At 54.3% G+C, this 15,339-nt stretch overlaps 1 protein-coding gene across 3 annotated transcripts; it reads left to right on the top strand.

The window, feature by feature from the left end:
* Positions 1-391: 391 nt before the first annotated feature.
* Positions 392-15,265, top strand: LOC102047808 (protein Wnt-11b-like). 3 transcript variants are annotated; one of them, XM_055727628.1, is made up of 6 exons: positions 392-1,294; positions 7,417-7,650; positions 8,077-8,312; positions 8,803-9,080; positions 9,745-10,037; positions 10,808-12,044. In XM_055727628.1, exons 3-6 carry the CDS (start codon positions 8,165-8,167, stop codon positions 10,980-10,982), a joined length of 894 nt encoding a protein of 297 aa, XP_055583603.1. In that variant the 5' UTR covers positions 392-1,294; positions 7,417-7,650; positions 8,077-8,164; the 3' UTR covers positions 10,983-12,044. The 3 variants fall into 3 exon arrangements, 2 of the variants coding, with proteins under 2 accessions (XP_055583603.1, XP_055583602.1); XR_008735265.1 differs by lacking the exons at positions 392-1,294; positions 7,417-7,650 and adding exons at positions 7,839-7,952; positions 12,098-15,265 and having other exon boundaries at positions 10,808-11,995; XM_055727627.1 differs by lacking the exons at positions 392-1,294; positions 7,417-7,650 and adding an exon at positions 7,839-7,952.
* The last annotated feature ends 74 nt before the right edge of the window (positions 15,266-15,339 follow it).

Genomic DNA, 15,339 nt, shown 5'->3' with positions numbered 1-15,339 from the left:
CAGCAGCAGAATGGCTGCTGGAGGCATCACGAAGGTATCGCATCTTTTATTTTTTGCTGATGTTGCTGCAACGTGTTCCCAAATGCAGCTGATCTCATAAACCAGTGTCCTCTTACCATAGCCTGGCTCCCTGCGGCAGGATGCCTTTTACGTGCTTTCAGCTAACGCAGCTTTGCTCTGTGGCTTTGGGATGGGACAGTAGGCTGGTGGCAGTGGCTCATCCCCATGTGTCACCTCCAGGACATGAGCCCATGTGTCCCTCCCATTCGTAGGGCTGTGCCGCCACTGCTTTCCATTATCACTCACTGTCACAGCCTCTTCTGCGTGACTCAACAAAACTCCCCTGGCAGCTATTTCTAGCCTAGTTAGTGAGGTCGGGCGTGTTATTCATGACACTTTCTTCCTCTCTGGTGGGGCTCCAGCCAGGCTGGGACCTGCCACTGGCTCTCCAGCACACAGACCTTCAGCCAGAGGAGACTCTGGCAGGGGGCAGATGGGGAACGCAGCCCCCAGCACCTCCTCCGCCTTGCAAAGTCCTGTACTGCCTTCTGCAGCATCCTTGCCTGGGTTGTCCTGAGGTTTGTGGGGGGAGCGCAGATGCTGACACATGTTCTGCAGCTGGATCCCCCAACCCAGCTGTCCCCAGGCCCTGGGGACAGGATGTGCTGCAGAGCTTGCTCTGAGCTGCCTTGGTGTGTGCTGCCCGCAATGGGTCACTGCCACATTAGCACACGAGATGTCACCAGGTGCTCTGTCTCCTTACAGTTGGAACCCCCAGGCAGGTGCAGCCCCACCATCCCTGGTTGCAGCTTTGGGGCACTGGAAGGCCACGGGGCCAGATGAAGCATCGTGTGTAAGCGGTTCTGGAGGAGATAGGCTGGCAGGAGCTGGTCCCCACCACCCCAGTATCCAGCTTCTCAGTATCCATCCTGTGGTGAGGTCACAGACTCCACACTACATCAGAAAGAGGAAGGAGGACGGTTTCGCTAAAGGAAAGCAGCTCTCTGCAGCAAGACAGTCTCCTACCACCCAGGGAGACCCTCACCAGCATCCCCAGCCTCCGGAGGGGATGGGATGCTCCCTGGCACCCCCCTGCAGCAGGGATCTCGTCCACAACCTGTGGGATGTGGCAAGAGCTGGCCAGGGAGCACAACCTGTCTCCTTGCCAAGACGTCAGTGCTACATGACAGTGTGCCATCACCACCTGCGTCACCACAACCTGGTGCTGTCATCATAACCAGGTGCTTTCACAGCCTCCCAGGCCAAAGGATGTGGCTCTTCATGCGGTTGCTCGGTAGGTGAGCGTGGGCTGGGGAGCTTGAGGGGAGTCACCAGGGGCTTGAGGGGACGTGGGGCACTTTGATGGCAGGGGAACTCTTGGAAGGTCCTCATACAAAGCTGCCTCTCCTGAGCCTGGAAGACAAAAGCCATTGCAAGCTGGGATGGTGCATGGGGAGGGGTCCCCATGTGCTTACGCAGGTCACAAACCATTCATGGGCATTTGCTTTGGCCCCTGTCCGAGTCCCAGGGGTGGAGGACATGAACCTTTGGCCATCCAGGACAACTATTTGATGTTCTTCCACTAATTAGCTTAATCCCAGGAGCAAGCTCTGTTCGCAGGCAAGCCCCGACCCAGCAACAGGTCTTCTCCTTGCCCACCTGTGAGCTCCTCCTTGAGCCTTCCCCTCCTGGCTGTGCCCCCAGGGCAGCCAGCACCAAGCAGGCAGGTGCGGGGGTGACATTTTCCAGTGTTCCTCCCTGCTCCCCACTGGTCTTTCCCTCTGCTTAGCACCTGCAGGTGAAGCCCCAGCACTTTCTCCCCACAGTGGCTCTCCATCACGAGCAGGCTGGGGAAGGGAAGCCTTTCTCCCGGGCTGGGAATCCCCTCCTGCTCTCCTCCTTCCCCAAGAGAGAGCCTGACATGGAAGGGGAAGGAGTATTTTTAGCACTTACCCTAGAGTTGCTCCACGGATGGAGCTAAGAGGAGGAATTGACATCAAATGTAGGACTACTTTTGCTTTAAAAGGAAGCCTTTTTTGTGTGTGTCCTACTACTTAGTCATTGCAAAAATTTTCTGTGAAGAGGGGTTGGTAAAAATCACCTTTCATAAGAGGCAGCAGGCTTGAGCAGGAGGCTGACCTCAGAAATCACTGGACACCGTTCCCTACACTGGCACTGGCTTGCCATGCCCTGGCCCCGCTCCCACAGGGACCTTGCATCCCAAGGAATGGGACAGGGTGGCGCGTAGCCTCTCTGGTCACAGCTCCCAGCACCTGCAAGATGCCTCCACCTGCCAGACCGCCCTCGCACACCTCCTCTCTGCATTCCTGCTCTCCGGCAGCTTTTCCTGACCCTTGTCCACAGCTCCCCCTGAACCCCTTGGAACCCAGATGCTCTTGCTTTCCCATCTGCCATCCAACCCCAGTATGAACTGGCTGTGGCAACCCATCTGAGGTCCTCCAGGTCCCAGAATAAGACGCCATCCACATCTTGAGGAGCCTTCCTGAAAGCAATATGGTTAGTAGGGGGGAAAGTGCCTGTGAGACTTGCCAGCACCAACGCGGCAGGCAGGAGCATGGTGAAAGCAGGTTCTCCAGGGACCCGAAGGGGTGGTGGTGGCCCTTAAAAGCAAAACCACTGGCCAGAAGGTGGCAATATCCCCTCTCCTTTCTGGGCCTCACACTGCACAGAGCAGAGACCCGGTCAGCCCCTTGTGCAAGGGATGGGTCCATTCTGGTCTGGAAGCTCTAAGCCCACTCAGACCAGCCTTTGGACCGAGCAGCTTGGGCAATGGCAGGGCAACGCTCCACGTCCCACCCGGGCGGTCGGGCATCCCTGCTGTCCGTCTCCTGAAGCTCAGCCTGTACCAGCCGCAGTGGGTGCTGGGGCTGTGCGTGCCACTGCACCATGGCCAGCAGGGAAGAGGGTGTTCCACGGTGGGGGGCTCTGGGGAGGACCAGGGCCAGGAACCAGTGTATGCTGGGGCCACCCAGCTGGAAAGCAGCTTTGCCTAGGTAGCAAGCCCAGACCTTCCTCCCCCTCCACCTGCACAGAGGTGGGCTTGCACTTTGCCCACCTTTGTGTCTCAGGAGAGATTAGGGGATTGCTGACCCTCCTGACCCTCTTGTCTGAAATCCTCTGTTGCTGGGTCTAGTTGTGCTGATGGTCACTTTTTCTTGGGCCGTGTGGGCAGCTGATGAGATAACGTTAGAAATCACCCCAGAAGGATTAGCATCTCCGACAGACCCTGCAGTCCCACCGAGACCTCCTCATCCCTCAGCAGAGATGTGGCGCTGGGACACTTTGGAGCAACAACCAGCAAAGCAGCTCGTCCTGGCAGGCTGGATGCAGGACACCTGCCACAGAGGAGTCCAGGGCACAGTGACTGTAACTGGGAAGGACTGGAAGCCACTGGAGGTCCTGCATCCTTCTGGCTGAAGTCTGAAGAAGGAGGTGTCTGGTTAGATGTGCCCAGTGCACGGGATTGCTTTTGCTTGGCAATTCCTGCCTTCGCTGCCCTCCCTCTGCCCACTGAGCACATGATGCCCAAAAAAGTACCCAGACACCTCCCAACACCGACAAAGGCAGCTTTTCCTGGTCAGAAAATTCCTAATCCCTTCAGAAGCTGTTCAGATTTCCCCGCAATGTCCCCCTCAGGGCCCAAGGCATTTCCCCACTCCCCAAGGCTGAAAGGGGAACTTACAGAGAATATTTCATAACATCAAAATCCTCAGGGTTAATTGAAAGGAGCGCTTAGGCTAGCACAAGGGAGAAGTGCGGACACCGTATCTGATTTTGTGTCGAGGTAAGAGAAGGATCTGCAAAAGCCATGATCGGGAAGGTGGGATGTCAAAGAAATACCAGGGACTTCCACAGCACAGTGAGTGCCAGCAGGACTCAACCGGCTCAGGGAAGGTGAGAGCTGGACTATGTCACTGTGGTGAGACCAGTCTCACTTGGGTCTTTCACCAAAGACAATGAGTAACTTCACGGCGAAGGAGCCCAGCTTTACGCCAGGCCCTCAGGAGTCTCGCAGCACCAAGCTGCCAGTCACGTGGCAGAGCCCCAGGCACCCCAGGGTGCTGTCACCCCGTCCCACACCGCACCAGCATCTGGCCCCAACAGCAGGTGCTGCTTCGTGGGGCTTTTCTTCCTCCACCCTTGGGATCTGTGATGTGTATAAGCAAAATCCATCATGCCAGGGACTTAACAAGGACTATCTCTTACGAGAGAGCCCTCGGTAGAAGCAGACCAGGTTCGGAGATCAGGTTTGTCTCTGCCACATGCCACCTGGGGTGGAGGCTGGAGAGAGTTTGATCTTACACAGGACGGCAGGACTCAGGTACCACTGGAGCAAAACAAACAGCGGCTTTCTTAAATAGCTGGGGTGCTGGAGGAGACTTTGGGCTGATGACGGAGCAGCTGAGTCAGGCTGAAGATACGGGGACTTGCAGATAACTGAGGAAATGGTCTCCTGTCCTACAGTGCTGGTCAGTTCTGGCCCTTGGGGGGTGCACTGAGGTTGTCTCAAAGCTCAGGGACTGGGGTGGGCAGTGGGTCTTTCCAGCAAACCATACGGGACGTGAGCTGAGCAGTGGTGAAACCCTTCACAGTCAGCTCTGCCTGGCTCTTTCTCTACCGCACGATGCAGCTCTAACCCTTTGCACGCACTTGTGCCTCAAACCCGTTTGTGGGTTTTGTCACGGGTACTCTGAGGCCAAGTGAGTTCTCCGAGAGAGAGTCATTTCATGGGGATCACTTAATGGTGACATAAAAAAAAGTAAATTGTATTCTGGAAACGGTCAGGGTGCTTGAGCCGCGTCTGGGACCATAAGGAAGCCTAGAAAGTGGAAGATGCTCTAAGGGCTCCCCAGGGTGGATGCCCTGTAGATGGATGAAATCTGCCCAGATGCCTGCGCTCGGCCTCCCTGGGGAGCTCCCTGGGGAGCACAAACTGTGCTAGCTAGGGTCTGACTTGCCCTTACATCTTCCTTCATGGGGCAGTATTCAGGGCTGGAGAGGGCAGCAGTCGGGCAGGACCTGCCCTGATGTCCCACAGGTGCTGGAGGACTCTGTTGTACTTGCTGCTTGGTCTGCAGTGGTTGGGAGCAGCACGTGCTATAGGACTGGGCATGCTCCTTGCTACCTTATCCCATAAAAACAGGCAGGCTCTTGTTATTCTAACCAGCTTTGCCCTCATTTTGGGGACTGAAACCAAAACGCAGGATTTAGTGTTTAGGGAATATAGACTTGGCTTATCCCTTGTCCTCTCCAACAGAGACTCTGCTTTCTGCAGCCGGGAAAGCATTTCACACCCTGAAATACTTGGGTCAATTTTCTAAGTACCAATTGCAGTGAGAAAAGGCCCCTGTTGCCCCAGACCAGCGAGTCCCAGCCCAACAGTGCCAATGTTCAGCCAGTGGCATAGCAGCCAGTGGGACGTCCGGAGCGGGACAGGCTTCCTGCTGAAGCCACTCCAAAGCAGAAATCCGTGGATGGTGGTTGCTGGCCTCCACATGCCCCCTGCAGAGACATCCAAGCTGTGTGCCCCGACAAGCAGCTCAGCAAATTAAATTTGCTTTTATCCTGTACCTTTCCTCTTCCTGCTGAAAAATCATTCCTCAGCTGACAAGAGCTTGCTGTAACTTTGGAGCCTTTTGGTGTCAGCCCACAGGCATGAGGGAGAAGAAGATTAATGGGATCAGAGCCAGCCAATTCCAGGGACTGAACACAGCGTCTCTTTGCTTTTCTCTCTGCCCTTTAATTAAGCCCCTTGTAACTCTGCTTGGGATTTGGGAGTGACCTCGGTGCTTTCCCAGCAGGACCCTTCCTCATGGGCCATTGCTCTGGCACAATGCACCTTGTGGCCTTTTCATCCCACGGGAGTAGTGTGGGAAGGTCATCAATTCAAGCTGCGTGTCCTAGTTTTAGTGCACATGATAGCAAGTCAAAGGGAGGTCATGAGGGGCTGCTAACCAGCCACCCAGTTTTGCCCTTTAAAGGGAAAGCACCTGCCAGTGAGAAGGGAAGTTGCACAGCGAGGGAGAAAGTGAAAGCCCAAAGTAGAGGTCTTCAACTTGTGGCTGTTACCAAAAGAAGCTGGTGTCAGCTGGACTTGTCTCTCAAATGTCACCTCCCACAGTGGGAAAATATCAGCCTACCTGGTCCCTGAAGGTCTTCACAGCAGCAAGGCTGCACTTGTGCTTTTCTGCTCAGGGAGGGGAAAGATTCAGAAAAGCACACCTTGTGACAAGCATGTGCAAGCCATGGAAATGTCACACCAAACTCGCTCCTGTCCAGGCAGATGCCGTTTTCCTGGCTGCATCATTTCTGTCAGCTGTAATCTGGTCCCTGCAATGACAAGGGCACTTCAGCAGGTGACACCCATGCCCAGTGCTGGCCCATGGACATGCACACATCAGCTTGCCCACAGCACTGGGCAAACTCCCCTTTGGGCTGTCTGTGAGACAGCCAGTGGACTTTAAGCTCCTTTTCTTGGCCTGGAGAGGCAAATTGCTGTGGAAGCTGGTTATGCTGCTTTCAGGAGCCTGGAATTAGCGGTACCCATCAAAGCGTTAGTCCTGACGCAGAAAGCCCAGCAACAGAGGTAAAGCGAAGCCCTTTAGCTGTCCCTCCTGCCCCTATGCACTTTGGGGTACTGAAGGCAACAGACAGCCCAATGCCAACTACAGACTGGGGTTTGAAGCGCTGACAAGCTAAAGACAGCCCCACGCTGAGTTAGATCCTGCTCTGGCCACATGTCTGCTAATGGGCGCGTTCAGTTTTAGGGCTGTTTCTCAAGTTTGCATGGGCAGGGCTGTAGAACAGGGTGCGGCAGAGGGAGTCCCTGCACTGCAGCCCAGCACCTTCCTGCAGCAGGGAGAGGTTGCTTTAACCCAATTGCTTTGGAATGAGCTTGTGGGCTACGTGCTGAGAGCCCTTCTACATGTCCCCTTTCTGCTCACCCTCTTCCTCCGCAGTTACGAAACCTGCTAGCAGATGCCAATGCCCCAGCTGAGGATGGGGCAGTAAAATGGTTTGTCTGTAAGAAAAGGGGCTGGGGCTGAAGCTGTGAAGTTGTGTCTAGGGGCAGGATTTCCTCACATTCAATCAGGTTCAGTCCCAGCACAGCCTTTGGCTGGGTCCTCTCCAGGCTGAAGACACCAGTGCCCACACCCTTGATTGACACATATACATCTGGAGTTTTGGTTATTGCAGCATCCTGGCTGTTCTCATGGGGCTCTGGAGACAAGAGGAGGCAGGCAGCTGAGACTTTCACTCTTTCTGGGTCAGAGAAAATGTGTTGTTCAAAGCTTCTTGCAAAGAAAATAAGTAAAAAGCCAGAAATTACTACCAGCCTATGTCAACCCCTTCTGTCCTTTACTAATGTCCCCCTCTCTTTCCGATTCCTGCCAGCCAGTTACAGGCATGTTTTTACATCCTGAGCAAAGACACATGTACCCGCTTTGTGATCCGACAGCTCTCCTGAAGATGCCAGAGGTGGAGAATGCCATGGCTCTGGTCTCTACGCCTTCCTTGCCAGGGCGTGAAGGGGTATGCAGCATCCAAGCACTTAGTGGGGTGACGTGCCAGACCTGATGCCCCGCAGCTCCCCACCCTTCAGCCGGTCATCTCTTCATCAGTTCCCAGGTGCTGTTTCAGGGATGGTCGCTGCTGCTAACAGCTGTACCTCCCTCCACCCCCCCACTGCCCTAACCCGCTGTGAATGGCACCGAAACTGCCTTTGTTCCCCTCCCCGGGGGGGGGGGGAAGTGGGGGGGGGGGGGAGGACAGGACAGGACCGCCCGCGGCTATAAAAGGGGGCGGCAGCGCAGAGCAGCCCCAGCCCTGGTCCTGGTCCCGGCCCGGGTCCCAGCCCGGGTCATGGGTCACCCCACGGCCGCTGCCGTGCTGCTCTGCCATCTGGGGCTCTCCACGGCCATCCAGTGGCTGTGAGTAGTGGGATGCGCCCCACCTCCCCCGGTGCCCCCCTCGGCGGCTCCCTCTCCCCGGTTGGGTCCCCAGAGGGATGCCCGTGCTCCCCCCACCCTGCTGACACCCACCCTCTCCCCACAGCGGGCTGACGGAGAGCAGTAGCGGGGTCGCCTGGAATGAAAGCCACCACTGCCGGCTGCTGGCTGGGCTGGTGCCCGACCAGTTCCAGATGTGCCGCAGGAACCTGGAGGTCATGCACAGCATCGTCCGGGCTGCCCGCCGGACCAAGAGCGTCTGCCAGAAGACCTTCGCAGACATGAGGTGGAACTGCTCCTCCATCCAGCATGCCCCCAGCTTCGGCCCTGACCTGCTGAAAGGTAAAGGATGCTTTGTCTGCTGTGTTCATGCTCCTCTTTCTGCCCCACACAGCTTTCCAGGCCGCCTGGCAGCGCTTTTAACGTGCAGTCCTGCTGTTCAGCTGATGGGCGTTAACTTTGCCTTAGGTATATATTTTGGGGAAAACCTGCTGCCATTACACTGGAATTAGCAGTACACATCAAAGCATTAGTCCTGATCCGGAAAGCCTAGCAGTGTTAAACCTGCAGTAACTGTCATTTCAAACAAAAACAGCTGCTAGAGGCTCGAAAAAAGGCTGGGGGGGGGGGGGGGGGGAAGTGGTGGGGACACAGGCTGTATACTGACAGTATAACATAATGGGTGGCACAGGCTAAAAATATATGCAAGAAAAACACTGGGCCTTGGTTTTATCCTGCCGCAAGAAAAAAAACCCTCATTTACATTGTGAGATCTTTGAGAGGAGTGTTTGGCCGGGCAGGGAGGAAGGACATCTCCCCCTCTTCTTCCCAGGAACCAGGGAATCCGCCTTTGTCTACGCCCTGGCTGCCGCTGCCGTCACACACTCCATCGCCCAAGCCTGCAGCTCAGGAGAGCTCCCTCTCTGCTCCTGCGGCTCTGTCCCCTCCGAGGTCCCCGGGCTGGACTTCAGGTGGGGTGGCTGTGGGGACAACCTGCACTACGGCCTCCAGCTTGGCTCCGCTTTTGCTGACAGTCCTTTAAAATCCAGCAAGTTGGGGACACAAGCGCTCAAGGCCATGAATCTGCATAACAACGTGGTGGGCAGGCAGGTGGGTATGGTGCCCACCAGGGACTGCTGGTGCCCAGCACACCTACAGCAGCCTGGGGGGCAGAGGTGCCTAATGTGAGGGGGTAGGCTCTGGCCAGGCTACTGGGATGCTGTGCTTAAGGTCAGGAGGCAACTAAACGGTTAAAATGGAGTTACATGTGTTTGCAGAGGCATCCCCCACTGCTACCCACCTCCCAAACATCCCTGCACCCTTTCCACAACAAGCACAAGATATTTATCACTTCACACCAGCGCTTCCAGCACTTCTTTCTGCCCCTCTGATGGGAAGCAGGGGCCCATCCTGACCCTCTCCAGCTGGGCACCCCAGCCCTGCAGAGTAGTGGGGGGGGGTGTGCTTTTTGTGCTTTCATGCACTCACTTCCCCAGGTGAGGATGTGGCCATTCTGCACTCTGTTGGCTGGAGAGGCCACCAGCCCCACTGCAAGCTCCAGCAGGGAGTTCCCCAAGTATCAGGTTCTTATCATAAGGGGAATGAAGCAGGGCTGAGTCCTCGATTGCCCCATTATATTCATTTAAAGGTGGCAGTAAGCAGCTGAGCTCTTTCATCTCTTGAAACTTCCCATGGATGCTCTTGCAAATCGATCTGTAGGGTGGATACCAGGAGAAAGCAGAAGCAAATTCATCTGTTTTCCTGTCCTCTGCAGGTGCTGAGTGACTCCCTAGATACCAAGTGTAAATGCCATGGTGTTTCAGGCTCCTGTTCGGTGAAGACCTGCTGGAAGGGACTGCCAAACCTAGATGAAATTGCCTCTGACCTCAAGTCCAAGTACCTGGCAGCCGTCAGGGTGACCCACCGGCTCATAGGGCCCAGGAAGCAGCTGATACCCAAAGGAATGGATGTCAGGCCAGTGAAAGAGACGGATCTAGTTTATCTCATCAGCTCTCCCGACTACTGCACACTGAATCTCCACCTGGGGTCTCTGGGGACACATGATAGGTAAGAAACTGCACTTAATACGCTGTAACTCAGCCTCTGTTTTCATGAGTGTTTGTACCACTGGATCTGAAAGCGTGCTGGTGTGGATGGGCAGTCCCCCGTCAGATGGGACACCACAGGCACTCCTGTGAAATCTTTGCTTCTTAAAGCCCCAAGGAGGGCAGGAAGGCAGATGCCATGCAGGTGTAAAGGCAGGGGAAAGCCCTTACCGAGAGTCCCTCAGCTCCACTCTCCAGGACAGGTCCATCCAGTGAGGAGTCAGAAAGGGAAATACCGCCTCTCCCTGCAAGCCTTAGGGTGCTGTCTGCCGGTAACCAGAACGGTTCAGCAGACCTTGGAGGCTGTGGTGCTTCCCAGATGTCTACTTTCTGGAGCGACTGCAGGGCAGGCAGGGAGTTTTTAGAAGGATGGGGAAGCCTCCTCTGAATGCTGAGCCAGGGCTGCCTCAGGGCTGTGACGTGCAATCCCTGTTAGATCTAGCAGAAGCAGTTCCTGGTCCTAGCCATCCACCCCTCCTTCTCCCCGGGAGGTTCCTTTCCCCAGTGTGATACAGACTGAGTGTGCCCAACCTCAGCCGCTCACACGCTGCCGTAATAACACCAGCTGACATCCACGCCAGTCTGCAAGCAGACCCGTGCATCTCGCTGCCCTCTGCTATGGGCAAGTCAGCTCTGGGAGGAGGTCAGGGCAGAGAGCTGTGGTCAGCGTCACCGCCATGGGTGGGCAGGTACATGCCCTCAGCTCCCGCTTGTGCATCCTCCTCCTGACAGGCAGTGCAACAAGACCTCCGTGGGCAGTGACAGTTGCAACCTGATGTGCTGTGGCCGTGGCTACAACACCTACACGGAGGAGGTGGTGGAGAGGTGTCACTGCAAGTATCACTGGTGCTGCTACGTGATGTGCAAGAAGTGTCAGCGGAAGGTGGAGAGATACGTCTGTAAATAATGCCAGAGGCGTCACGGCAGGTGGGAGGACTCTTGCGCTGGTATCCTCTGGGGCACAGCTGGAGACAGAACATCATCGCAAGGGATGCGCCGACCTCCGGCAAGAAGGGGGCTATGCGGGAAGCCTGGACGCTCGCATTACCACAGAAGACCTCAAACTGAGAGATGCCGGGAAGCCTAAGACCGGAGGCCGACCTCTGCTCCATCTCTCCAGAGCAGGACAAAGGGCTGCCCTCCTGCAGCTGGCGGGGAGTGTCCAGCCCTCTGTCTCCAGCTGGGGACAAACCATCTATCACTCCGCATGCAGCACAGCCCCTTTTTTCCAGGGGTGAATGGGGACCCTGGGCTGCCATTGTCTCTTTGCAGGAGGTTTCTGACAGTGGCCTGAACGCCAGGAGTGATGGATGGGAAGGGGGGTAGAGACTTGTCTGTTGGGAGAAGGCCGCAGGGAAAGAAAGCTGCTTTGGGTGAGGAGGTCATGGGCAGCTGCCCTGGGGACAGGTTTCTGCTGTGGGCTCACCCAACTCCTCAGGGGCAAATACTGGTCCAGCACCCTTTGCAACATCTGAAATGAAACCCAAGCTTGGACACAGGCAGAAGCAGTTATTGCTGCAGGAGACAGAATCATCAATCCTCCCCATGACCTGTATGGAGATTGCTGCTGCTCTCAGTGACGGTCCACGACAGCAGACAGACCTAGGGACAGGAGCGGGCCCGGAGGCTGCCAACACAGGGCAGCATGGCAAAACTGCACCTAGAAGCCTTGTATTAACAAAGCAGCCATGGCAGCAGAGTAGCTTCTGCCCTCTGGGCTAGTGTTGGAGGTGGGTGCTCGCTCAACTTGTGGCATACCCATGGCTTGTCCTTCCTGCCCCTTCTTCCAGACCACTAAGGTCTTCAGCCCAGTCCTTCCACCCCCTTAATACCAGATGTGCTGGGACTCTGGCTGGGAGGGAGGACACAACTCCAGGACCCTAGGGAAATAAGAATGAACCTTTAGTCTCTACACTTCATGTAAGTGGGATTCTGGTGTACATTTTTAAAATAAATGTATTATATCATACCTCTCTGTGGCATGTTTCCTAGGACAACCCCTTTCCCTCATGTCTTTCTCAGCTGGCCACAGAGGAAGCAAGGCTGTAAGGAGAGCATAAAGCCCAGTATCCATACCCTCACGGGCAGCAGCAGGGGACCGGTTCGGGTTTAACTCTTTCTGCTGCTCATTGGCCCAGGTTTGCCTTTAATTACAGATAATCTGTCAGCCTCAGGTGCCGTGCACATAAGGAAGGTTTCTATCCCCTGCTTCCTCAGGTCTCTGACCAGCCAGCAAGGAATCTGGCTTCCTGGGATTCAGGCTGGAAACAGAGGCAGTCCAGGATTATTTCTGTTCCTTTTGAATGCAGGCTGGACTAGCCAAGCGTGCATGTGTGAACAGCAAGGAGCTGGGAGCCAGGGAAGGGGGCTCTCATGGCCCCCCATTTCCCCTAGCGCAGAATCTGGCAAAGCGCTTGCATGGGATAAGAGATTCATGTTCGTGCAGTCTTTCAAGAGGAAGGATGAGAAGGCACTGAGAAGAAACCATGGCACAAAGAGGACAGGTAAACATGATGGAAATCCTAGAGCAATTTCCTGCAGCTCACACCATGACCTAGAGACTCTGGTGGCTTTGCGTGCGCCTTGGTTTATTTGTGGTTTGCATTGAATGGAGTTGGCCGCCTTCAGCCCCGAGTCCAGCTGTACAATTACTCATTTCCATATTCATTCAATCATTTTTAATAGCCTCTGCTGGGTCACGGAATCAAGTCATGAGCTTTTATTGTAAACGGTCCCCTCCACTTAATGTGCTCCAGGTTTCTCTGTTAACAATGAATAAGAGCCAAGAGTCAAAGGTGGCTTGAGACAAGCCTGGGAGCTGGAAGTTGAAATGCTCAGGGGTGAAGCATATGCTCACATAGTTAACCAAGTGAGTTAACTATCATTATCAGTTGTTAATGTGCTATTGACTTGATCTGGCTGCTGACATCTAGCCTTCCCAGAGTGACAGTAAAGCCACAGCTGCGAGGCTTCCATCACAACTGCCAAAGGCCAAAAAGCTATCTCAAGTTTTTCTTTTAAAATGCAATTAGGGGGTTAGTCACTGGCATTCCTCGGAAAAGGGAGTCTTCAGGGGCCAGGCTGCAAAATAGCTGCAGTTGCTGTGTCCAGAGCCAGGCTGAGCCCAGATGTGATGCAGGTACTTAATTAGGAGGATTGCTTAAATACCTTCCCTACAGCCACCTTGCAGTGCATCACCAGATCAGAGGGAGGTGAAACCAGGAAGGGCTGTGAACTCTGCAGAGCATTGCAAAACTAGCTGGTGAGGAAAAAAAAAAAAAAAAAAAAGACAAAACAGGGGAAGGATCTTGTGGAGTGAGAGATTCAGCCAGGAGGGTGGGAAATGTGATTTGCATTTGGTAACTACAAACACACATAGCCTGGGGTAGAGGAGAGGAGCCACAATAGCTAGGAATGCCCTGGGGAGATGTCGTGATCCCCTCCTAGAGAGGTTCCATTTGAATTTCTGCCTCGGAAAAGGCAGGGTCAAGTGCTGAATATGCAGAGTCCTCTACTCTCCCTCCTCACATCTTGACTGCGAGCCCAACCGGGAAGAGCTGGGGAAGGACCGGAGGGGTCAATCAGTAGCGAGGACCTTGGGCTCCGTTTGTCTCCTGCAGGAAATCGGAAAGCACTGTAATTAGTTGAAGGGTGCAAAGGGTCAGGCTGGCAGGAGGGACCATTGTGGGGAGGTGACAGTTATGTGACAATGCTCTGAGTGGGAGGTGGTGTAATCTGGGCTCACACCTGGATTTACCAGGGTTGTGAGATCTGCTGGACTGGAAGGGTCTCCTAGGGACCGAGACCCAGAGCAAGGCAGTCAGCATCAGGCTATGGATCTGGAGGGAATAAACACTGCACTTGGCCCCAGGGATTGAGGAGATCCATCTGGCTGGATGCATTTTCTCTCTCTAACCCTGCTTGGACAGAAAAGCTAGCGGGAAGGTGCCAGGGGAACACAGAGACCCATCCCCCAGACCAGACTAGCACAAGCACCCCCTGACTTAAAAAGATGGGAAAACTTGGACCCTGATATCACCCTCCGGTGGCTTCTAGCACCAGTCAGTGCAACACTGCCAAAGAAATTGGTGCAGGAAGGCTTACCTCTAACCTCTGCACCCTTGCTTCCACCCCAAACATCCCCAGCTTGGGCAGATAGCCCTTCAGGACCTGAATAAACCTGGACAAGGCTGGTAGCAGTGTCCCTGAAACCAAGAACATCTCTGTAACAGCTGTGGCTTTTCATCCCTTCAGACACTTCCTCACGTGTTTCTTTTGCCCCACTTTCACAATCGGTCCCCTCCAGACTGTGGTAGGCTGCTGTCATTACCCTCTGCTTCACAAGCCCTCGCCAGGCTCACTGCTAATGTGATGGATCTACCTCTTTGACTTTCCTGTCATTAGCCATTTCTCCCAATGTCTTGTGGCTTTTTGTTTATCTGCCTCTCTGGGAATGAGGCTCCCCAGAGCTGAATTCTCCATGGCCATGGCAAAAGTCTTTCACTTTCTGGTGCTGTGAATTGACATGGGAGACATGGCTCTGAAAATGGCTTGCCTAGAGAAGAAAACCATCCCTCCACATGAAATGTGGCGAGAACCAGGCAAAGGGTTTGTTTTGAAAGCCTCCTCTCTCTTACCGCCTGACTTTTAATTTGGGTTTGAAAAGAGTAACGCTGGTATGAATGTGATCATCTCCTGCTGGTTAGACTTGTGCAGACAATGAAGTCTGGAGAAAGGCGAGTGATTTTCATGGACTCTTGACTTTGCTGCTAAAGCACCAGGGTTTGGTGGGGTTTTTTTGCCTTTTATTTCTTTATTCATTGAGGGATGACACATAACTTATTCCAGGAGGATAATCTGAGCAAGGACAACAGACTGTTGGTAATCAAGTAAACATTTTGGAGGAAGAATGACTCTGTGTTCAAGAACATGTTGGGATATTTCTTCCCTTCAGCCCTGCATTACAGCTCGGACTGGACTGTGGGTCAGGACCTCCACCTGCTTTTTGCTTGTGCTCTTTACAAAGAAAGCTGAGCCAGAACAAGGAGAGGGCAAGGGATGGGACCACTGTCTGGGCACTCAACTGTTGATCAGCATCTGTACTGCTGTAAATATTCGGGGGATGTTGCTTTGACCTTTGGGATGGTTGGTGCCTACACTGTCACACCGCAAGACACAAACATGAGTAAATGCTTGTATTTAAGGAAAAACCCTTGCATCTCTGTTCTCCTTTATTTCCGGGGTGTTCAGCAATATTGTGATGC

This window comes from Falco cherrug, chromosome 15, assembly GCF_023634085.1.
Source record: "Falco cherrug isolate bFalChe1 chromosome 15, bFalChe1.pri, whole genome shotgun sequence".
Lineage (NCBI taxonomy): Eukaryota > Metazoa > Chordata > Aves > Falconiformes > Falconidae > Falco > Falco cherrug.
Note: the sequence above shows the minus strand (reverse complement) of the source record. Positions and strands in the feature narration are given on the sequence as shown.